This window comes from Paroedura picta, chromosome 7, assembly GCF_049243985.1.
Source record: "Paroedura picta isolate Pp20150507F chromosome 7, Ppicta_v3.0, whole genome shotgun sequence".
Classification (NCBI taxonomy): Eukaryota; Metazoa; Chordata; class Lepidosauria; order Squamata; family Gekkonidae; genus Paroedura; species Paroedura picta.
In genome coordinates this window covers 30,246,752-30,267,959 of record NC_135375.1, presented here as the reverse complement: position 1 = coordinate 30,267,959, position 21,208 = coordinate 30,246,752, and the positions used below count along the sequence as shown (strand labels likewise).

The window sequence follows — 21,208 nt, the reverse complement described above, 5'->3', positions numbered from 1 at the left end:
CAAAACACATAAAGAAAGGAATTATACTAATGGAAGATGAAACTAAATGTAATTAATGGAGAAAAGCAGCATTCTAGGTTTCAGATTAATAAATCTATGCCAAGCTGATGTTAATTGTTTAAATAGAAGAATAGACAAAGAGTTGGTTTTTATACCTCACTTTATCTTAAGGAATTTCAAAGAGGCTTACAATTGCCTTATCTTAATCTGTCCACAACAGTCAGTTTGTGAGGTGGGTGAGGCGGGTGAGGCTGGGAGAGTTCTGAGAGAACTGTGACTGGCCCAAGGTTACCCAGAAAGCTTTATGTGGAAGAGTGGAGAATCAAATCCTGTTCTCCAGATTAGAGTTCACAGCTCTTAATCACCACACCACAGCAACAAAAGATCTAGAGTTGACCATTCTCTAGGGAGAAAATGAGGTATCCCCCAAACATCCCCCTATTTAATATTTACAAAGTCTCAAATTGACTTATACATTTAAAGAATGAAGCAAGCTCTTCTTTCCCTGAAGACAGCAAGAGAAATACTGTGAAATGAGAATCCAGTCTACAAAAAGAGCACAAATGCATATTAATGGCTCTGAGTGGAAAGCAATTTTCACCTCAGATTTTGCCAATGGTATTTCTAGCAATACAAGAGAAAGTTATCCTAAAACATATTTCTAGTATTTACCCCCTCACATACTAAATAAAATACAAAAGGGTGACCATAACAAATGCTGCAAATATGGTCTGATCTCAGTAGATTTCTTACTTATGTAGTGGTATGATCCTATTGTCAAGTGATACTATAAGAAAATCAGTTCAGAAATCAAGGCAATGACTGGATTTAAATTGACAAGAAGTCCTAAAATCATGTTGAGTCTTTTCAAGGAACTTGTATCAACTTTTCAATATCATATGGATTTAAACTTCCAATTGCTGCCTTAATTGTTGTTATAAAAAGAAAGGCAAATTAATTGTGTTGGATTGTATTCATAATACTAGAGATAAAAAATGAGTACAATACAGTACACTCTGAAAAAAATCTGTAACATCTCCAATATTAAATTCTGACAGATATATTTCAAATATAATGAGAAAGGAAGAAGTGATTTCTGTTTCATCTAAATCAGCAGTTCTCAACCGCTCACATGCCGCGACCCCAACTGTGGCTGTGGGGTCACGGCGGCAGTGTGCGCACGCACACAGGCAGCATGTACACACAGGCATGCATGTGTGCGTGTGCACAACGGGTGGGCAGCGTGGAGATGGCCATTGAAATTGCTTTGCTACCACCACTGCTGCACACTGCCGCCGCCTGCCTCTGGCTGCAGCTGCCACGGCCGCTGTCTGTCCCCAGCTGCAGCAGCAACCAACCAGGGGACCCCGACAAAGGGGCCAGGTGACCCCAAATGGGGTTGTGACCCCTAGGTTGAGAACCACTGATCTAAATAATAAATAAACTCAACTAACAAGTAAGGAGCAAGGCTATTAAGGATAAGATGTTTGGGAGGTTGTTAATTCGTTTGGGTCACCATAAGTCAGAAATGACTTGACAGTTTATAACACATAAGCACAGAGTAATGCCTACTCAATTTCAAGTGGCTGTCTGGTATTCAAACTATTTGTTACAAGCCCAGATGTAATTATATCAAATAAAAATTACAGTATATCTAGCTCTTACTTGAGCTAGTCTATTTTTTCAGATGTTATTTGAACCTTACTTGGCTAATACTGTGAAATGTAAAAGCCAATAACCACAGCAGCAACAAGAAGCTTGTGGAACAACCTATATATTGATTACCTACTTTTGATAAAACAATGCCACAACATGTTTTGAGAATCCTTGGAAGTAATCGAAAACATATGTGCAACTGCTATGTAATGCAATTCAAGCACACGGACGTTTTATTCAACAAACCATTTCCTTCATTTTTCCAGCGAATTAGTTAACCTTTTTGTATGCAAGATGTTCCCAAATGTGACTCCATCCTTACTTCCTTGCTGCTTTCATATCTGGAACTGCTTCCCAAAAAATCTGTATGATGCTACCACCTTCATGTCCTTCTGGCCCCTCCTGAGTTCATGTTCTTGATGAAGCATTTGGCTTACCCTTTACAGAAACTTACCTACAGAAACAGTGCCTGAATTCATGTAACGAAGATCTACAGGAACTGCTGATTTTAGAGAGCAGTTGCAGATGTATCATTCATTCATTCATTCATTCATTCATTCATTCATTCATTCATTCATTCATTCATTACATTTTTATACTGCTTCCAAAAAACTCAAGGCAGCTTATAGGCTGTGAGTTTTTGCTATGAGCACAACAATTTCACATCTGAGCTCCTTAAGGGCCCTCTGGTATATACCATCTCGACCCAGTGATTTGATAGTTTTTAATTTGTTCTAGCCTTAGAATTGTATAACTTGGCACTTCTATTTGATTCAGTTCTTCAGATACTCACTCCAAAAACGGCAGTTCCAGATATTTAACTGTTCCATATTTTCTATGGTGAAAACTGATGCAGAAGATTCATTCAGTTTCTCTGCAGGCCATGCTGTCCATTAGCAGCTTTTTCCTTAGCAATCTATGTGATCAAAATGCTGTCACAGACCAATCTCTGTATTTTTTTAAATTTTAATAACCCACTACTGCCCCCCCTCTCCAAGAGGGGTTTCTCTGCACAATAACCCAGTGTTTTGTCATCTCCAGACCAGGTAGGGGATCATTTCTCCCTCTTCTATCCCAAAACCTTCATTCTCAATGAGCTGCCAGTATGCTAGCATTTTCAAAATAAACAGATAATATAAGGATCACCTTAGTTTTTAAAATAAACATTTCAGCTTCTTAGAGCAAAATCTGCATTCCTTACATTTCGGATCACCACATCTTCACAGAGCAAAGACTACACTTTGTCTTGTTGTTTTTGATGATCTGGCAAAATTAGTATTACACTAAAGCAATAGCTAAACCGTGAAGGAAAATTTCAATCCCTTTGCCAACTTCTCTGAATTTTCTACCAAAGTTTTATGATGTTCAAAAGGAATAATCAAAAATTAAGATTTCAAAATCATATGATTAATTTCTCATAGAGTTGCACAACAACTTATTTCAGCCTTGAAGCAGTCTTTGATTTTATTATTACAAGTTATGATCAACGTCTTAGATATGTCTTTGTAGATACAAATGTATTTCTGAAATTTGACAACAGTTTACCACTAGCACAAGAGGATACAATACTGAATAATCTTTGCCATAAATCAAATGTATTTAAGATTAGATACAGCAAAACTACTCTCTCAATGGTTTCTCTGTGGTCCTTGTATCTATTCAGCAGCACTCATATTGCTGCTATGTATTAGAACTGTACCACCAGCATCTGTTTCTTGTTGCAGCTCCCCCAACACATTTCTTCAATTCACAGATTCTTACATTTGCAAACTGATTCAGGAATGAGACACCGTGCCTTGGATCCCACAAACCACCAGAAGTTTACAAGAAAGGGACCACCACCAAAAAGGACCTGTTTATTGTAGCCATGTGCTTAACATCAATGGTACTCAGAGAAAGGTTTCTTAAATGACTTAACAGTTCTGTAAGGTTCTCCAAAAGAGTAACACCGATTTTTGTACTCTGCTCTTATTCTTGGGAACAGAGGGGAAAAACTTTCTGTGCAATGCACACGTCTCTGATGGGAAGACCATAATTTCCAGAATTAAGGTGGGTCAAAATGACAACAATGTGGTGGCAAGAACATGTATGGCTGGCTCAGAACAGGGAACAATGATTTTGATCTGCCCCTCGGCGCTTGGTTTCCTCACATACACACATCCCATTTTACAGTAATCTGATGGGACAGTGTTGACAAATCCTGAAACAATGCCAGTTCTTTTTTTACAAAAAGAAAGTGAAAATGTTGGCCTGAGGGTATTTTCTTTCATTAAACGAAGGAAGAGATGTAATGTAATGCACAAAACAGTTGCTGGAAAAACTACCGCCATAAAGTAATTTCAAGGTAAACATGAGAGATTTTGATTGCCAGAGACTGATATTAAACACAAAAAATAAATGGACCAATCCTTAGAAGGTGTGGAAGAATACAGAATCATAAAACCATTGGGGCTGGAAGGAACCAGCCTTCTGATTATATGTCTAAAGGAAGTTAATCAAGACAGTCATCCAGTTCAAAACAGTCTCCAAGCACAAAACAGCCAAGGATTAGACTACATAATCTATTCCAGACTGCTTGCTCAGGAGTAAGTAAAAGTTCATATGAAGCTTCCTTTTTCTAAGTTAGTGCATTGGCTCAGCATGGTCTACTCCTTCTGGCATATCTCGTGAAGGTATCAGTCACCTGACTTTTCCAGCACTTGCTACCATCAATCCTTCAACTAGAGATGCTGGGGATTGCCTGTAGGACCTTCTGAATGCACAGTATGTGCTCTACCACTGACTTTTGGCCCTTTTCCAGAAAACAAGTGATGGTAATAGCAGAACAGCCTTACAGTAAACATGTGGTTTTCAGGTAAACCAGGGTCCAGAAACTCCCTTTAAAAAGTAAAAGTTATCACTAGCTAGAGTGGTCTTCAAAACGAACCCTAATATTGGGCTACTGCTCTGGAAACATCATTCATATATTAGCACACAGCCTAGAGCCACATCTCAAAGGGTGGACTTCTTAAGTACAAGTTTCTGCTAACGAAACAGCTGTAGCTATGTTTTATTATTTAATTAAAATATTTGTGAGCCACCTTCCTACCTTAAAGGAACTCAAGGCAACTTACAATGTAAATAATAATAAAATACTATAAAATAATTAAAACTACTAGTCAAAATTGATAATTTAACATTGCTGGTAGGCAACAGTCACTTCCAGATCAGACTTCTGTAACTCGCTCTACGTGGGCCTGCCTTTGGCTTTGATCTGGAAACTTCAGCTGCTGCAAAATGCAGCTGCTAGGTTCCTCACTAGAACACCATGGAGGGCCCATATTTAGCCGGTGCTCCAGCATCTGCACTGGTTGCCTGTCTACTTCCAGGTCAAGTTCAAGGTATTGGTATTGACCTTCAAGGCTATACACAGTCTGGGTTCCACTTACCTGTGGAACTGCTTGGTTGCTTATGCCCCCCACAGGGATCTCCGCTCTGCAGGTATGAATCTACTGGTTGTCCCGGACCCCCACGACGTCCGCTTGGCCTTGACCGAGGCCAGAGCCTTTTTGGTCCTGGCCCTAACCTGGTGGAATGAGCTCCCAGAAGAGCTGAGGGCCCTGCCAGATTTGTCAGCTTTCTGCAGGGCCTGGAAGACAGAGCTCTTCTTCCAGGTGTACGGTTGAGGCCAGGGTGGAGTCCTGGTGTTTCCATCTAAGGACCCCCCCAAGGTATAATTGGTGCCTCACTCCCAGTGGAAGAAAACTTGCCGTCCTGCTGAACAGGAAGGGAGGGGATTGGGAAATTAGAATCGTTTAATATGTGATAGCCAGCTGCCTATTATTGTTGTATTATTGTAAGGGGTGATTTTATGGGTTTTATTGTATTTTAGTGTTTTATTGTTGTGAACTGCCGTGAGATCATTGGAAGAGCAGTAGTATAAAAATCAATCAATCAATAAATAAAAATAAGAACAAATAACTAAAATAACTTCCTCACAAAGGAAAGTGGCTTCCTCAACATGACCAGCAGAAAACTCACAGAGAGCCAGGATAAATAAGTAAGTTTGTACCCAATACCTAAAACTCAAATACTTATTCCATAGGATGAAATCAATGCATTTGGCAATACCCCAGACAATGACAAAATCTTAAGTAATATCTGGGAAGTGCCAACTCTTAATCAGAAGACTAGTGAGTGAAGGTGGGAACATGAGCCAGTAAGATTTGCTTTGCTGAAGACATGGAGAACAATATAGCCTGAGGATATCTGGCATCTTCTTCTTCCTGAGGAAATTAACCCTTTGCATCAGCATGTGTTACCTTTCCATACCTCTTACCTTCAATTTTATTCTCTTTTGGGTTTGAAGCGTTTTCTTCCCTCTTCTGCTTTGCTGCCAGCAGTTCACGTTTCAGCTGGCGAGCTTCTTTCCGTAATTCCTCACTGTAGAGAAGAACATTTTATCTATTTTTCTTAGATTAGAAAGCCATTAAATCTGTGATTTCAATATATAGCAATCGGTACCTCTTAGATTAGTCCTAAAGAAAGGTTTCTGTTTATTATAAAATTCAGTAATCTGCCCTTTAAAAAACAACCTCACCGTGGTCAGCAAGAAAGAATAACAGTGAGAAAATTACAATTAAACATGAGTAAGTAATGCCAATATTCTGTTTGGACAGTGTAACAAGCAAGTTGAAACCACATTAAAAGATTTAAATAGAACACTGTACAATTTCCTTCTAACCATGAATGCACATGGACAGGTGTCCGTGGACAGGTGTTCTTGTGGAAGCTGCCACTGAGAAGGCCTGATCTGTGTTCTCAACCAGCCTGTTCCATACATGAATCATTCACACTTTACAGGCAAGCCTGAGAGTATATTTGATAACAAACTCAACTGGGAGCTGGAGCCCAATTTATTTTCTTTATTTATTTATGAGTACATATATTTATGAGTAAACTCTCGGCCCAACCGGCTCATGGAGGTTTATATTAGAATAAAATCATACCTTCCAAACAAATAGTACCTTATGATATTCAATTCTGCAAATATTTATTTCATTCATATTTGATGGTTTAATCTCTCTCTCCTCGTTTCCTTCCTCAAGTCCAGCCTCCTTCCTTCCTTTGCATTATATCTGTACCAATGCCAACTACAGTAACCAGGTATCCTACGAACATACCATCTATTCAGGACACCGACTTGAGGAAGGATAACATCCACTGAAGGATCTTCCTCAAAGGAAGCAGCTCGGCCCTGTGTTTGCTCCCCCTCCCCGCCCCAACGAAGGAGGAGGTAGGGCAAAACAAAATCTCCTCTAGCCAGGCATGTGTTAGCTCTGGGCCTCGAGGCAAGGGAAGAAAATAAATTCTCAACAAGAAGCCAAAACAAGCACTAAATCACACCGCCCATCAAAAGGGGAACTTCATTAGTATCACACAGACAGCCCAGAAAACCACCTTGATTCTCACCACAAAATTATAACCTTCTTCAGAATGGCTAATAAAGCTTTCATATAGAAGTGAAGAATGGTTTGGCAGAGGAAGGAAGCTATTCTGTCAGCTCCTGGCACAAGACAATGAGGCTTCAGTACTGCTTTCTACTCTCTATGTGTTGATGAACAAATCAATGATTTCATACTCCAAGATTATTGGTCTAGCACTTTGCCCAAGTATCCTAGTCACAGTTCAACACGAGCTAAAAAGATGACTCAAGAGCAAGCAGCCAAGTCTGTAATAACAGACAACTTAAAGTGCACTAACAGAGCTTGCACAGCAAATCCCTGCATTATACCTGAGTAGCTGTTTTCTCCACTCTTTCATAACATTAATTCCTCATCAAGTCAATAAACAAGAATAAAGGTGACAAAAGGAAATGTAAGCAGATGAGTCTTATTTCTTTCCTTCCACTTAAAGCTGAACAAGTTATTCTTTTTCTTAGCAAGTCTGCTACCCCTATGTAATCCTTACCTAACAAAATGTGTAGCATATTTTATTAATAAAGGGAAGAGACAAAGGAACAATTTGTTAGAAGTAGCCATCTAGAGAGACTCAAACATCTACTTCAGAGATCTTTACCATGTCACAAATCCATGTGGCTTGAATCTCTGCATTCCTTTCACCTGTCTAGCCAGGAAATATCATGATTTCTTTTAGAAACCACAAGCTCTATCAGCTTCATTGTTCAAAGCTGTTTCAACGTATTAATTAGATGAGACCCCTCAGAATGTTTTTTCATGACTGGGAAATTTAAAAGAGCTTCAAGCACAATTGAAGAAGTACCCCCAGCTGAATATACAGTTATTTGCCAGAAGGTTGAGGGAACATGCAGCCAGCTGGGTGACCTTGAGCTCACCACGGCACTGATAAAACTGTTCTGACCTGTACTGATAAAACTGTTCTGACCTGTTCTGACCGAGCAGTGATATCAGGGCTCTCTCAGCCTCACCCACCTCACAGGGTGTCTGTTGTAGGGAGAGGAAAGGGAAGGTGACTGTAAGCCACTTTGAGCCTCCTTCAGGTAGAGAAAAGCAGCATATAAGGATCACCACCACCTCCTCGTCCTCCTCCGTGTGTACTGAATTGTTACAGAAGGCCAGCAGGGTTTTGCTGGACCTGGTGTGTAGCTAAATAGCAACAGAGAGTTGTGGTGGTATGCATATACTTACTTGAGAGAGTGTATTCTTGAAATATGTGCTGTGTAAAATCTAGGGATTCCAGTTTCCAACTGGAATCAGGGGATCCCCCAGGTAGACTTGAGGGAAAGTAGACTTGAGGGAATCATACCCTGCTGAGGTTGCTTCCTTCCTGAAACCACTTCCTCCCAAGACTCCACCCTCAAATTTCCCAACCTCACTTGGGCAACCCTAAGGGGAACTGATCTCTGTAACTGGAAGATGTGCTGTGATTCCAGGAAATCTCTAGCCCCCACCCAGCGGGTGGCAGTCCTAGAACAAGAGAAAGAAGCAGGAAAAGGGGAGATACTATGAGGACTTTCAGGAAAGGGAAAAGGAAATAGTGGGTGAGATGGAAGTGAGATGCCTCCCACAAGTCCTATCAGGTTCCTCTGTGTGTGTGCGTGCATGCATGTGTGCGTGCGTGCATGGAAGAGCAACAAATTTAATGCTAAAGTGAGACAGAAATGCTGTCAAGCATCCTTCTCACCCAAGAGTTGAATTTCCTTGGAAAGTCATTCCACCTTCCTGCATTTTAGTTCCCCCCCCCCCGCTTGTATATAAAAATTCAGTTGCTAGCTGGATTAGTTAATATTAGTTCTCTCAACATGTAAAAACACTTTTATTATTAATAGCGCAGGGTGGACCAACCATTAGACACTGCAGCACACATGCTGGGCTTTGCAGGCTGAAGTCACTTCCACTGAGAATAAAAACCTTCCTTGTTAGGATCCTGAACTCACAAGAACTAAATGTTTGAAAAGTAGGTTTCAACAGCTTAGCAAGGAACAACACATTAATATCCCATGACATGTGGGACGTGCATTTGTGAGAGAGCAAACCAATCTGGTGAACTGTAAGTTTTGGAGTGAAGCTGGTGAGCCGGCTTGCTGCACAGAGTGACTTTTAAAAAAATGCTGAAAGTAATGAGAAACATTAAGCTAATAAAATTAAATCCACTGTTATTTTAATTTCATCTGCCTGCTTAGAATGTCCTTTATCTCAGATTTTTTTTTCCTGGAGTGTTTGATGCTCAACAGCTATGACTGGGATTCTTTCTACTATGTCAGCTTTAATAAAGTGTATTGAGAAGATGTTCTATTGTAAGGTTTTCAATTAAAGGATCATCATCATTTAACATAATCAGAGGGGGGAAAATCAGAGGGGAAATTCACTCCAATGCAGGCCCTTTTATATCTTGTGATACTACTTCACAGCCCGGGCTAGCCTGATCTCAGAAGCTAAGCAGGGATGTCCCTGGTTAGTATTTGGATACCAGAGCCCGGACATAGAGGCAGGCATTGGCAAATGAGCTCCTGAAGGTCTTTAAAACCCAAGCGGGGTTGCCATAAGTCAACTATGGCCCAGTTGTGTGGTGCTGGCTACTGGGTCAGGCCTGGCTGCATGGTAGGGAACCCTCAAAAGACTTCTTGGACAGTACCCTATATCCCCCTACCAACAACTTTCCTCTTTCCTTCCTCCTGGCAAATCCTATATCATTCCCTTTCCCTGCCCCACTTGCTCTTTCTCAGCTGTTCACCCACCTACCTTTTATTTGCCTCCCATCTTTATTATTTCCTTACTTCATTTCCCAACTTTATTTATTTTCAATTTTTAGGCTACCCTTCCCCAAGGGAGGAACTTTCTCCACAGAAGTGATCCTCACAACAACCCTGTAAGGTAAGGTTAGGCTGAAAATATATGACTAGCCCCAAAGTCATCCAATTTGGGTAGTATTAGGTTCCCCACTGGTTGTTCCGACCTGGCCTGGTGAGTTCTCCCTCAAATGCTAGAACAGCCCTGACAAGGCCCCTGTTCCCTTTTACTGACAGAAATCAAGCCTACAATAGCTGCATGGAAACTGCAATGAGGGCTAGCAGTTTTTAAAAATACCTAAAACCTAAAAAAAAATACACTGTGAGGTTAAAAAACCCGGAGTTATAAATTTTTATGTTTTTAACCCCGTTTTTTTTTTAAGGTTTTAAATTTTTCTGAAACGTGGGGCATTTTTCAGGTTTATAGAAAGATTGCTTTGCCCATTTACAGCTCCAGTCACTGGATTAAAGTATTCTCAGATTCAGCTGACCTTGTTCTTAGAATTATTTATTAGATTTATTATTGGCCGCCCCTCACTAGAATAGGCTCAGGGTGGCTAACATCAATAAAATACACATACAAAGTAAGTATAATAATATTCAACAATAGTTTTTTTTTAATTCTTGACCTAAAAGCCCTCTTAAGCACCCTGGATCAGAATAATTCTGATGCCAATCTTATATCCAGATTTCAGGGTGGACGAGGAGGTGAAAAAGGATGACATATTGTGCTTGTGTTGGCCTAAACCATACGTCTGGTGGAAGAGTGCCATCTTGCAGGCTCCTCAGAACTCTGTCAGTTCTGACGGGGCCCGGAGAACCTGTGAGAACTCACAGGAGGGTGCAGGAACAGTCCGATTATCCTACTTCTCTTCTTGTTTTTCTTTTTATCTCCATCCTTATTTGCAGCTTCCTGCCTTTCCTTCTCTCCCACACACCTGCACATCTGTAACCCCCTTTTTCTGCCCCCCCCCTGGGCAGCCTCTGTCCCCATCACTCACTTTTTTGTTTCCCCATCTTCTCCAGCTTTTTCTGTTTTCCTTTCTGCTTTTCCACTCTAAAGTTTATTTTCTTTTGGTCCTATCTTTATGAAAACTGTGTGTGTATGTGTGTGTGTAGGAGGGTGTTCCCCTAAATTTTCAGGAAAATCCGTTTAGTGTCAGTGTAGCCCTGATCTGTGGATTTAGAGTTCTGCAGATGAGGGCCAGACTTCAGTATCAGGCATTCAGATGATGATGAGAGAGAATTAAAAATATTATCTGGGTATAATAAATTTTAAAGTTGACAGCAAAAAACAGCAGTTGTACAGTGATCATGTCAGTATATTCAAATATACAAACAACTCAGCCTCAAACAGCCTTGGTGAAATAGGAAATTATTACTACACTAATCTTAGCATTTATAAAACTGGAACCTGCAGAGATGATTGGTTCAACATTCTGAAAATAGGATTTCTGAAAATAAGGCCATAAATGGCTTATTCATAAATGTCTTGCAAATGTATTATAAATGGAAGTAAGGAATACAAGCAGAATGGAAACCTGGACCTTCTGACGGATGGTAACAGACCAACCACAGGAGTATCCTTCCTGTCTACTATTTCCACAATCTAAAAGAAAGTAAGGGTAATTTTCCCTAGCTACTCGAGCCTCTCTTTCTTGGAGCTCTAAACAAACTTTACCAATGAAAAGAGCTTAAGCTTCATGGCAAAGTCTGCTGTTCAATATGCAGCTGCAGTAAATATAGAAATAATAAACAGTTATACAAAAATCCCTGGAGACTCAAAGTGCCTAAAAAAATGTTAATGGTGGCACCCAAGAGTTTAAATCACGTTTCCAGATCTGAATGATAAAGAAATTGCTGTAAAACCACATGTACAATTTGGTCTCACATGTATATATGAAATACAGGGGAAAGCAAGACAGTCTTTCAATGATATTATATTTCCCAGTTTTGTATACAAGTACAAGATTTTTTGCTTGCCCATTAAAAATATCACCAGCCTGCCCATACTTACGTCTTATAAAGATGGTTAAAAATTGGGTCATGTAAGCTGCTTGCCTAGAAGAGCAGTTATTAACCTATGTGTGCAGCTATCTGGTAATTCCTGTTTCCTGCCATTTTGCTCTTCACACATGATGCTTTTCCAATGTCAAAAGATCTATGTAGGCAGAAATCACTCACACTTTCACAACTGTCTACTTAATGCATGCTTATACATTTCAGTGGGGAACTGCATCTGATAGGAAAGGATTTAGCCCCCAAAATCTTATGCCCTAATAAATCTTCCGGAGCCACATTTCCAGACAGGTAGGTATGTTATTCTTATAGGAAAAAAGTAAGAAGGATCTTTCAACACTTTAAGGACCAACCGTATTCTGGCTAAACTACAAATGCAAAATTTCTGGAAATTCTGCAGTCATAGAGGGGAACAAAACATTTTTTACAGGGGGAAGGGAAGAGGATCTGGAAAAAACCCGAACACTACAAGAATTTGGGGCGAAATGGAAATATATGCAATACTGATTGTTCTATCAAACCTAAATTAATTTTACTGCTTCAATATAAATGCATCATTTAGAACTAACTTAGCATACCAATTTTGATATTTGACATATTTATGGAATTTAATGATTGAACTTTCTAAACATGTAGCTATACAAGCAAATTTCACATGAAACATGGTCTAAGGTTGGAGTGTTTAGAATAGGTATCATCAACTATTGGTTCTGCCATGGGAAGTCTTGCCTCACCAACATTTTGGACTTCTTTGAGTATGCGAACAAGCTATGGATAAGGATGATCTGGGAGACATTATACATTTGAGTTTCCAAAAGGCTTTTGACATCAGAAATTCCTATAATAAACTTTCATAAAATTGTAACAAAAGGAATTTTTTGTTTGTACACACCACCCTGAGAACCTACAAGGTCTGATGGCCTTGACACCCACATAATCCTAAAACTCAGGGATACCCAGTGAAATAGATGGGCAACAGACACAGGAAAATACTTGTTTACAAATAATTAAACTGCAAAATTCATTGCCAGTGGACATTGTGTTGTCCTCATAAATAGATTGCTCTAAAAGGGGGATAGATACATTAATACAGAACAATTCCATCAGTAGCTACTAGCCATGGTGACTAAAGGGAACCACCACATTGTGAAGCAGTTAACCTCTGAAACTCAGTGCTGGGGGAGGGCATTGGCCTTTGTGCCATGTTTGTTGGCCCCACAGTGTAAAACAGGATGCTGGGCTAGATGCACCACCGACCTGATTCAACAGGGCTCTTGGGTGTCCTGTACCATTTATTTATTTGTTTAATTTATACACTGTCCTTTCTCCCCAATGGGGATGCAGAGTGGCTTACTTCTTTTCCCTCTCGACAACCTTGTAAGGTAAGTTAGGCTTAGTATGTCTGAATTGCCCAAGGTCACCCAGCAGACTTCCATGGCAAAGGGGAGATTTAAATTTGAGTCTTCCCAGATCCAATCCAAAACTCTAACCACAAACCCTAGTCTCAGCTGCCAAACCAGAAGCAAGAGGAATGTATGACTGGAATGACTGCTGTGATAACTGACTTACCAGCAGCCTATTTTAGGATTAGTAGTAGGGATCTATCCACTGTTCTTAATCCCCTCATTAAAGTGTCCCTGTAGTTAAAAGAACTGTTGACAAACTGCTTGAGACCAGAATAAGTTGCATTAGGATATATATGTAAATATAACTGAGCAACATCAAAAACTCTGAGACTAAACTAACATTGCCAAGATATTAGGCCATCTTTGTAAAGACTGTTTTATTAAGATAAATGTTCTCTAGCAGATAAAGAGTGACAAGGAGAGCTCCCTTGCATGCTATTTCAAGACTCAAGCTTGCTGGAGACAAGAGGCCAAACACTGGAATGAATACTGCAGTGGAAGCCAGTATTCATCTAAAACCTGTTGAACATGAGACACTTTTTTGAGAAAAGACAATTGTCACTGCTATAGAATGGTTGCCATTGGAGCAGAGTCACAAAATGTTTGGAAGTTCCAAGTCAAGTATTCTCCTTTGATGGAGGCTGTTATTTTTCAAAGAGGCACTCTTTAAGATTTGCAGAGGTGATGCAACTTGAGATGCACCTCCTGTTGCAATAAGATGGAAGAAAGCCATTACTGGCTCTTTATTTGTGGGAAGAGGCGCTATGGGTACCTGAGGATCACTGGTCTGAACAGTTCCACAGGGCCTGTAAACGGAAGCTCCTCCACCAGGTATTTGGTTGAGGTCGACCTGACTCACCACTTCCCACAGGCCCTCATCCTAAGCCTCCCTCCTATGGCACCCAGTACAATTCCACCCAACCCACTGGACTATCAGTATGCGTTAATTTAATGTTTTCCATATGTTTCTACTGTTCTATGTTGCTTGTTGCTATCAGTTTATTATTGTTAAACTAAGTTATCTGTATTGTTTCTTTCTTTTTTTTTGAACCACCCTGAGCCTTCAGGGAGGGCGGTATATAAATATAATAAATAAAACTACCATCTCTTCCATAGCAACAAAAGCTTAGACTGGATTCCTGATCAGTAACTCCAGTAAGGGTGTGATACAGACTGTCCAAAACACTTGTTAGGATGTACCCTGGAAGAAACAGCTGAAGTGCTCATCCTAAATGCAGATAATGACTTAGGGAACATCCAAGGGTAAATTAAATTAATGCAAGGGTAAATTAAAAGTCCACACCGTTTCAGATTACTAAATTGAGAAATCAACTCTCAGACTTAATTTTTCCCCCTCCAGAATCCACAGGGTTATAATCACATTTACATGGCTGACTTTTTGAGAATTGGGAAAACAAACGCAACTCTATAAAGAGATCAGTAAAAAAGCAGTACTGCAATCTCAAGTATTTATTATTTATTTTATTATTTTATTATTAAATTTAAAGATATTATTTATATGTGTGCCCAGGACTTTAGTCTACATCACTACATTACGCTAGTTTAGCATGCCTAGAAAGGTGCATACTAAAAGTTGAGCACAGTTTCGCCTTTCTAAGTCCACTGACATCCTAACTACAGAGTTAGACTCACTTTTCCACAAACCATTTTCCAGCCATACAGGTTTATTTGGGCACCCTTTCTCAAACAAATATCTATTTTGCCTGTACTTCCACTCCCACAAGATTCTTCCCTGCCCTCCACTTACCCACTTCAGCATTATGACATCAGTAATTCCAGCTAAGTTAGTCTCTTAACTACTGTTAATTCATAATAATATCAAGCACCATCTCTGTCCCTTTAATAAGAAACCAGAAGTATTAGCTTTATTCTTTTGGAAGACAGTTACCCCCCCCCCCCTCAGGTGTTACTGCACTGCTTTTCAAAACCTTTGAGCTTCAAAAGTAACTTGCTATGAAATGTGGGGAGCTGCTGTTCAGCTTTTTAAAAGTTCAACTCTCTGCTGGATTTGCAGATATTTGCAGCTCTCCAGGGCTATGGCACAAGTAAATGAGCATTCTGAAAAAAAAATAACAAAATACATTAATCTGATAAACAGCAGAGGGTATAACCATACAACAAATAACTTCTTGTTACACGGTTACAACACTTGCTGTTAGCTTTTGCCTGCTGTTCCCCAACATCTGACAAGAATTTACAACAGATGGAAATGATTCTTCACCAAACAGCACAGTCTTCATGTTAGCCAGTCTGCTGACTTAATCACAAACATACCCACTGTGTTGGGACAATAGCCTTGAAAAGGGTAGCTGGATATGGGCTCAGTCTTCTTGTGGCCCTGGAATCCTGGAAAAGATACCAAATCCTACTACTGTGAACATCTTGAGTTAATGTCGGACCCCATTATGGTTTCCCTCCAGATTCCCTGCATTCCGAGACACAAGAGAGGGCACGATACTTTTCTTCTTACTATGCAAACTACTAGTACGTAACATAAAGGTAAAGGTAAAGGTATTCCCTGTGCAAGCACTGGGTCATGTCTGACCCTTCGGGTGACGTCCTCTAGCGTTTTCATGGCAGACTCAATACGGAGTGGTTTGCCAGTGCCTTCCCCAGTCATTACCGTTTACTCCCCAGCAAACTGGGTACTCATTTTACCGACCTCGGAAGGATGGAAGGCTGCGTCAACCTTGAGCCGGCTGCTGGGATTGAACTCCCAGCCTCATGGGCAGAGCTTTCAGACTACATGTCTGCTGCCTTACCACTCTGCGCCACAAGAGGCTTATTTCTTATTCCCTCTCAAATGCTCAACAGTGTACTTGTTTTACTTGCTACTGGAATTTATTTATGCTTTTGACTTATCTAAAAAAATTATTTTCAACAGCAGATGGAGCATCAGACACACACATCTGGGACCTAAACATTATTCACTATCAATACTGCTGAGTTTCATGGCAATTTTTATTCCAATTTGCTTTTAATCTAGAAAGATATATACTGCCACTGGGTTTGTTATTAATTCTTACTGACCTGTCCACAATAGTGTACTAGGGATTCTTTTTTAATGGTAAAGCTTACCCTGCCTGATTGTACAAAGATAATTCTTGGTTACTGTAGAGCAGAAAAGAACTACCTACAAGCACTTTAAAATCATATTTTTATTCAATCTTTTCTCCAAGTAGCTCTGGATAACTTATGGTTCTCTCACTTTCCTTTTACCTTGACATCAACCCTGTGAGGTATGGTGGACTCGGAGAGTAGATGACCCAAGGTCACCTAGGGAGCTTTAAGAATGAACCCAGCTCCCTCTGGTTCTAGGATAATACTAGGGTAAGTGACAACCCGTATCCCACCTTTACCACCTTGAAGGCCAGGCAGAGTGTGCAATAATAAATAATAATAATTTTTATTCCTAGCCTGCCCTTCCCAAAGAGTCTATCAGTATAGTAATGCAAAGGTACACAGAATGAATAAAACTTTTGAGGGAGTAAAGAAATTTTGGTTCACAAGAGCTACCAGATACTTTCGAAGGAGAGGAATTAGAATGCTTAAAGCAAATATACTAAACTCTCCTAAGAAGGACTCATAGAAAATTAGGATTCAATGCCTTCTGCTAGTTTAGTAATAATTTTTTATGACACTTTAAGAGTATGCTATTTTGCGTGGGCACCAAAGAAAACCACAAAGCAACTTCAAGTACTTGCAATATTTTTTGTATTATATTTTTTATTATTTGTTACTTCAGGCACTTTGAGCTGCAGTATCTTCATTTATTTAATCAAAGTTATACGTGCTTCATTCCACTGGAAAGAAAAATAATATAAGTGCCTGGATTCCAGCAAGGTTTCTGACAAGATTCTCCAGGGTTGGGCGCTTTGGTATCCAAAGTGGGCGTTTGCACCCGAAGCAGCCAGCACCGCGGTGCTCAGGGGGGGGGATGGGAGGTCCTGTAGGGACACCGCATGCCTCTGCAGGCTCTGCGGAGTCAGCAGAGGCATCCCCCTGCCCCTGCCATAGCGTGTGGATGGGGCCTGGCCCCTCCACTCCCCTTGGCCCCTCCCTACCTCTCCCCCCTTGGCTGCTGCCACGTACTCTCCCTGGCAGTGTCCCAGGCTTCCTGGCCCTGGTGCAAAGGTTGTGTGCGTGCACTACGCTGGGGCAGCTGCATACGCCCTGCCCCCATGCATACACGGGAAATGATGGGGCATCCTGTCCCGCCGCAACGGCACAGCGGCGGTGCGGAGTATCTGCCGCCATGCATAATGGGCCTTAGAGGGCAAAAGCAGTTCCTGTTGGCAGCAGAGGATAGGACTCACACTATTGGGTTTAAACTACGCGTAGAATGGTATTAGCTTGATATCAAGGGGGGAAATTTCACAGTCAGAGTAGTTCTGCAACAAGACTGGCTGTCTAAGGAGGTAAGCTCCCCTTTACTGGTGGTCTTTTAGCAATGGCCGGACAGATACTCATCATGGATACTTTAGGCTGATCCTGCATTGAGCAAGTGGTTCGGCTAGATGTCCTGTGTGGCCCCTTCATCTCTATGATTCTATGATTCTACTGTTTGGAGAGACAACAAAATGTTACATTAGATTATCTTATCTAATTTTATTAATTTAACAGAGCTTAATCACTACTTTTTTTTGCTTATTAAATGCATTATAAAATATTTTATACAGACTGACAAATCTATTTTCATTGTTTTTTGATATTGCCTTGTCATGTACTACAGGTAAATGGCCAAGTCTCGGCCAAATGCCCAGAACTTTTGAAAAATCTTACCATGAAACAATCCAGCCTTTGTTAAATGCAGCAGCCTCCTAGCAGAGTTCTTTTAAATGAAATCATTGTGTCTGTTTATTGAACTTGTAGAATTGTACCAAACTTTTACAGAGTGAATTACATTTAAGGGACAGACTAAATAAGGAGTGAGTAAAATGGGTTTCACTTCAGACCATGACCGAATTGCAGCAGTTTTCAACAGCCACAGCAAGAAAGGCAGGAGCTCTATAAATTACATAATTATCCTTTTTGTGTGTGTGTGGCTTGGCTGTGTTCTTTTTAACACTGTTACGCTGATTTCCAGCACATCCTAACAATGGAGGCCTGATTCTAAAGTGCCTATAAATAATTTCCCCATCAGCATCTTGCATATATGCAAATCTTTTTGAGATAAATTGGAAAAAGGGTGTCTCACAAGTACTGCTGCTCTGTAACTTAACTCATTGTTCTTTAAACACAGCTGTTTAGCATCAGCTCTACATTTGTGGCTGTGCTATTCATTTAAAGAAGCAAGCCATTTCTACACAGTTATCTTCCTCAGATTCAATGCTGGGTTTTTTTTGCTTCCGCGCAGCTGCATCAAGGTGCGTTCGTATACCTCCTGTGGCTTCTCCGGCTTTCTCCCATCCTTTGCAATTCTGCTTTGATGGCTGCTTTGTGGGTCAGAAAGTCTTTCCCCCTGACTCTCTCTCTCCATTGCTGCCATTTCCTCAAGGGGGGGAATGTTTTTTTTTTAACCACCAATTTCATATTATAATATTGATGTGTTTTGCTTTCCCCTTATATCTCAGCAAGACAGAGGCCTAGCACTGGGGAATAACTACAGACTATAGAGAAATACATCCCTATCTTGAGCCAGCTTGGCGTAGTGTTTAGGAGTGCGTACTTCTAATCTATTGAGACAATAGATACTTCTAATCTATTGAGGTTTGATTCCGTGCTCCCCCACTTGCAGCCAGCTGGGTGACCTTGGACTTGCCACAGCACTGATGACACTGTTCTGACCAAGCAGTAATATCAGGGCTCTGTCAGCCTCACCTCCCTCACAGGGTGTCTGTTGTGGGGGAAAGAAAGGGAAGGCGAATGGAAGCCGCTTTGAGACTCCTTCAGATAGAGAAAAAGCGGCATATAAGAACCAACCCTTCTTTTTCTTTGCACATTAGACAATTCACTTTCAAGAAGAGCCTTTTTGCTAGCCAGAATGAAATCTTTCCTTCTAATTTAACAAAAGGCAGATTTAATAAGATCCCCGTTTCCTAAAGGCTGTGCCTGCATGGGTGCCCCACTCCAGATACACTGGATCATTTAAACTTAGACTGCTCTCACTTTGAGAGTTGTTGTCCAGCTTAGAGAGTATCCTCATGCAGGGCTAATATTATCCATCTAGATAGGAAACACTGCATTGGGATAGCGCTGAATGAGAAGGACCCTGATAAGATGCGTGCAATTGCACTGATCTCAGTCCAGATTTTAGCTGCCAACTTGGAACGGATGGACGCTACAACTACTGTAACCGAACTTGATTGCCTGTACTTGTTTTGTTTTGCAAACCTGGTTCACACCATGTTTGTACTGTATATCAGTGGTCCCCAACCTTTATGAGGCTGCGGACCGGCAGAGCATCGGGCCGCGCCCACGGGGACCGCGGCCGCACGGGCCACGCCCACGCGGCGGGCCGCGCCCGCGGATCGGGCCGCGCCCGCGAGCCACGCACGCGGATCGGGCCGCACCCGCGGGCCGCGCCCGTGGATCGGGCCGCACCCGCGAGGCACGGCCCGCACGGGCGCGGCCCGGCCCTGATTCCCTCTCCCCGCCCTCTCGCAGTAAGAAGCTTCCCGGAAGTTTTTTACTGCGGGGGGGGTGGCGGGGAGAGGGAGCCGCGGCCCGGCGCCATGGCCGCCGTGGCCCGGCAGCGGGCCGCGGCCCGCAGGTTGGGGACCACTGCTGTATATTATTTCTGTTTATTCTTTCCTTCTGTTACACCAATAAAGGCTTTGTTGTTGTTGCTGTTGTTGAAAGACCTAGAAACGTATATTTAGAAAAACAAAACAAAACAGAAAGCCGGGAATTCACAGAATACTTTCCACTGTATAGCACTATAAAATTGCTGATTTTTAAAAATAATATAGCCCCACTGGCCCAGGGAGGGGGAGATGGAACAAGGGCAGGGAAAATTTCCATGTGGAAGGCTGCTGTGCTGTACTGGCAGCGCCACCAGCAATGAGGAAGCCACACAAACTTTCTGTGTGGGCCCACCCTTAGGCTGGAGGAAGCCCTTCAACTTTGGCTCTTCCACTGAAGGAAGGCTTCAGATTTTGTGCTGTGGAGTAGTAGGCTCCACAATAATAATATTTCTATTAGGAAAAGCAGAAGTCCTGGACCTCAGGCGTGGAACTAAAAAGAGCCTTGCTGAAGTTGACAAAGTGTCTGTTTATTCCAGCATCCTTCTTTTCCACAGTGGCTACTAGATATCCTTGGAAGGCCTACAAATAGACATACAGAGGTGAGACACTTCCCTCAACCCTGGTAGTTACCCTGTCCTTGGGCCCGTATGGAGCTCTGTCATGCAGCCTGCTTCCTAAGTCTGTGATAACAGACTGTACAATGTCGTCACTTACAGAAAAACACTGCACATATATTCAGGGAAGGACTGTAGTCTGTTCTTAGGCATTCAGTAGAAAGAATCAAGACCATCTTTTAGGACACATGGCAATACTCCCAAAACCTCTGTTTTAGAAAAAGAAAACAGAATTACCAGTATTTTTTCTAAAAGGTGAAAATCATGTAAATATAATTATGTCCACAGCTTAAATTTCCTATTTCATTTTCACATATGACATGTCATATGTTAAGTACAAGCACATCTGTGTAATTAATTTTTAATTGAGATTGTCATGTCCCCTCATGGCCACCAGCGGGAAATGCGGGGCAGGAATGTCATATCCAGGTTAGGATTCTCCTGGGGATTTGCAGGTGGAGGCTGGGGAGGACAGAAGAGCTCAGCCAGGTACCAATCCATAGAATCCACCTTCCAAAGCATCCATTTTCCCCAGGGGAATTGATCTATGAAGTCTGA

The 21,208-nt window shown here is 41.3% G+C and overlaps 1 protein-coding gene across 2 annotated transcripts in view; it reads right to left on the bottom strand.

The window, feature by feature from the left end:
• CWC27 (CWC27 spliceosome associated cyclophilin) overlaps positions 1-21,208 on the bottom strand; it is a 95,808-nt gene that overhangs the window by 28,797 nt on the left and 45,803 nt on the right. For both annotated transcript variants that reach the window (XM_077347233.1, XM_077347234.1), the window contains one exon: positions 5,975-6,078. In XM_077347233.1, the coding sequence (XP_077203348.1) occupies positions 5,975-6,078 (104 nt within the window). The remainder of the gene's footprint in view (positions 1-5,974; positions 6,079-21,208) is intronic.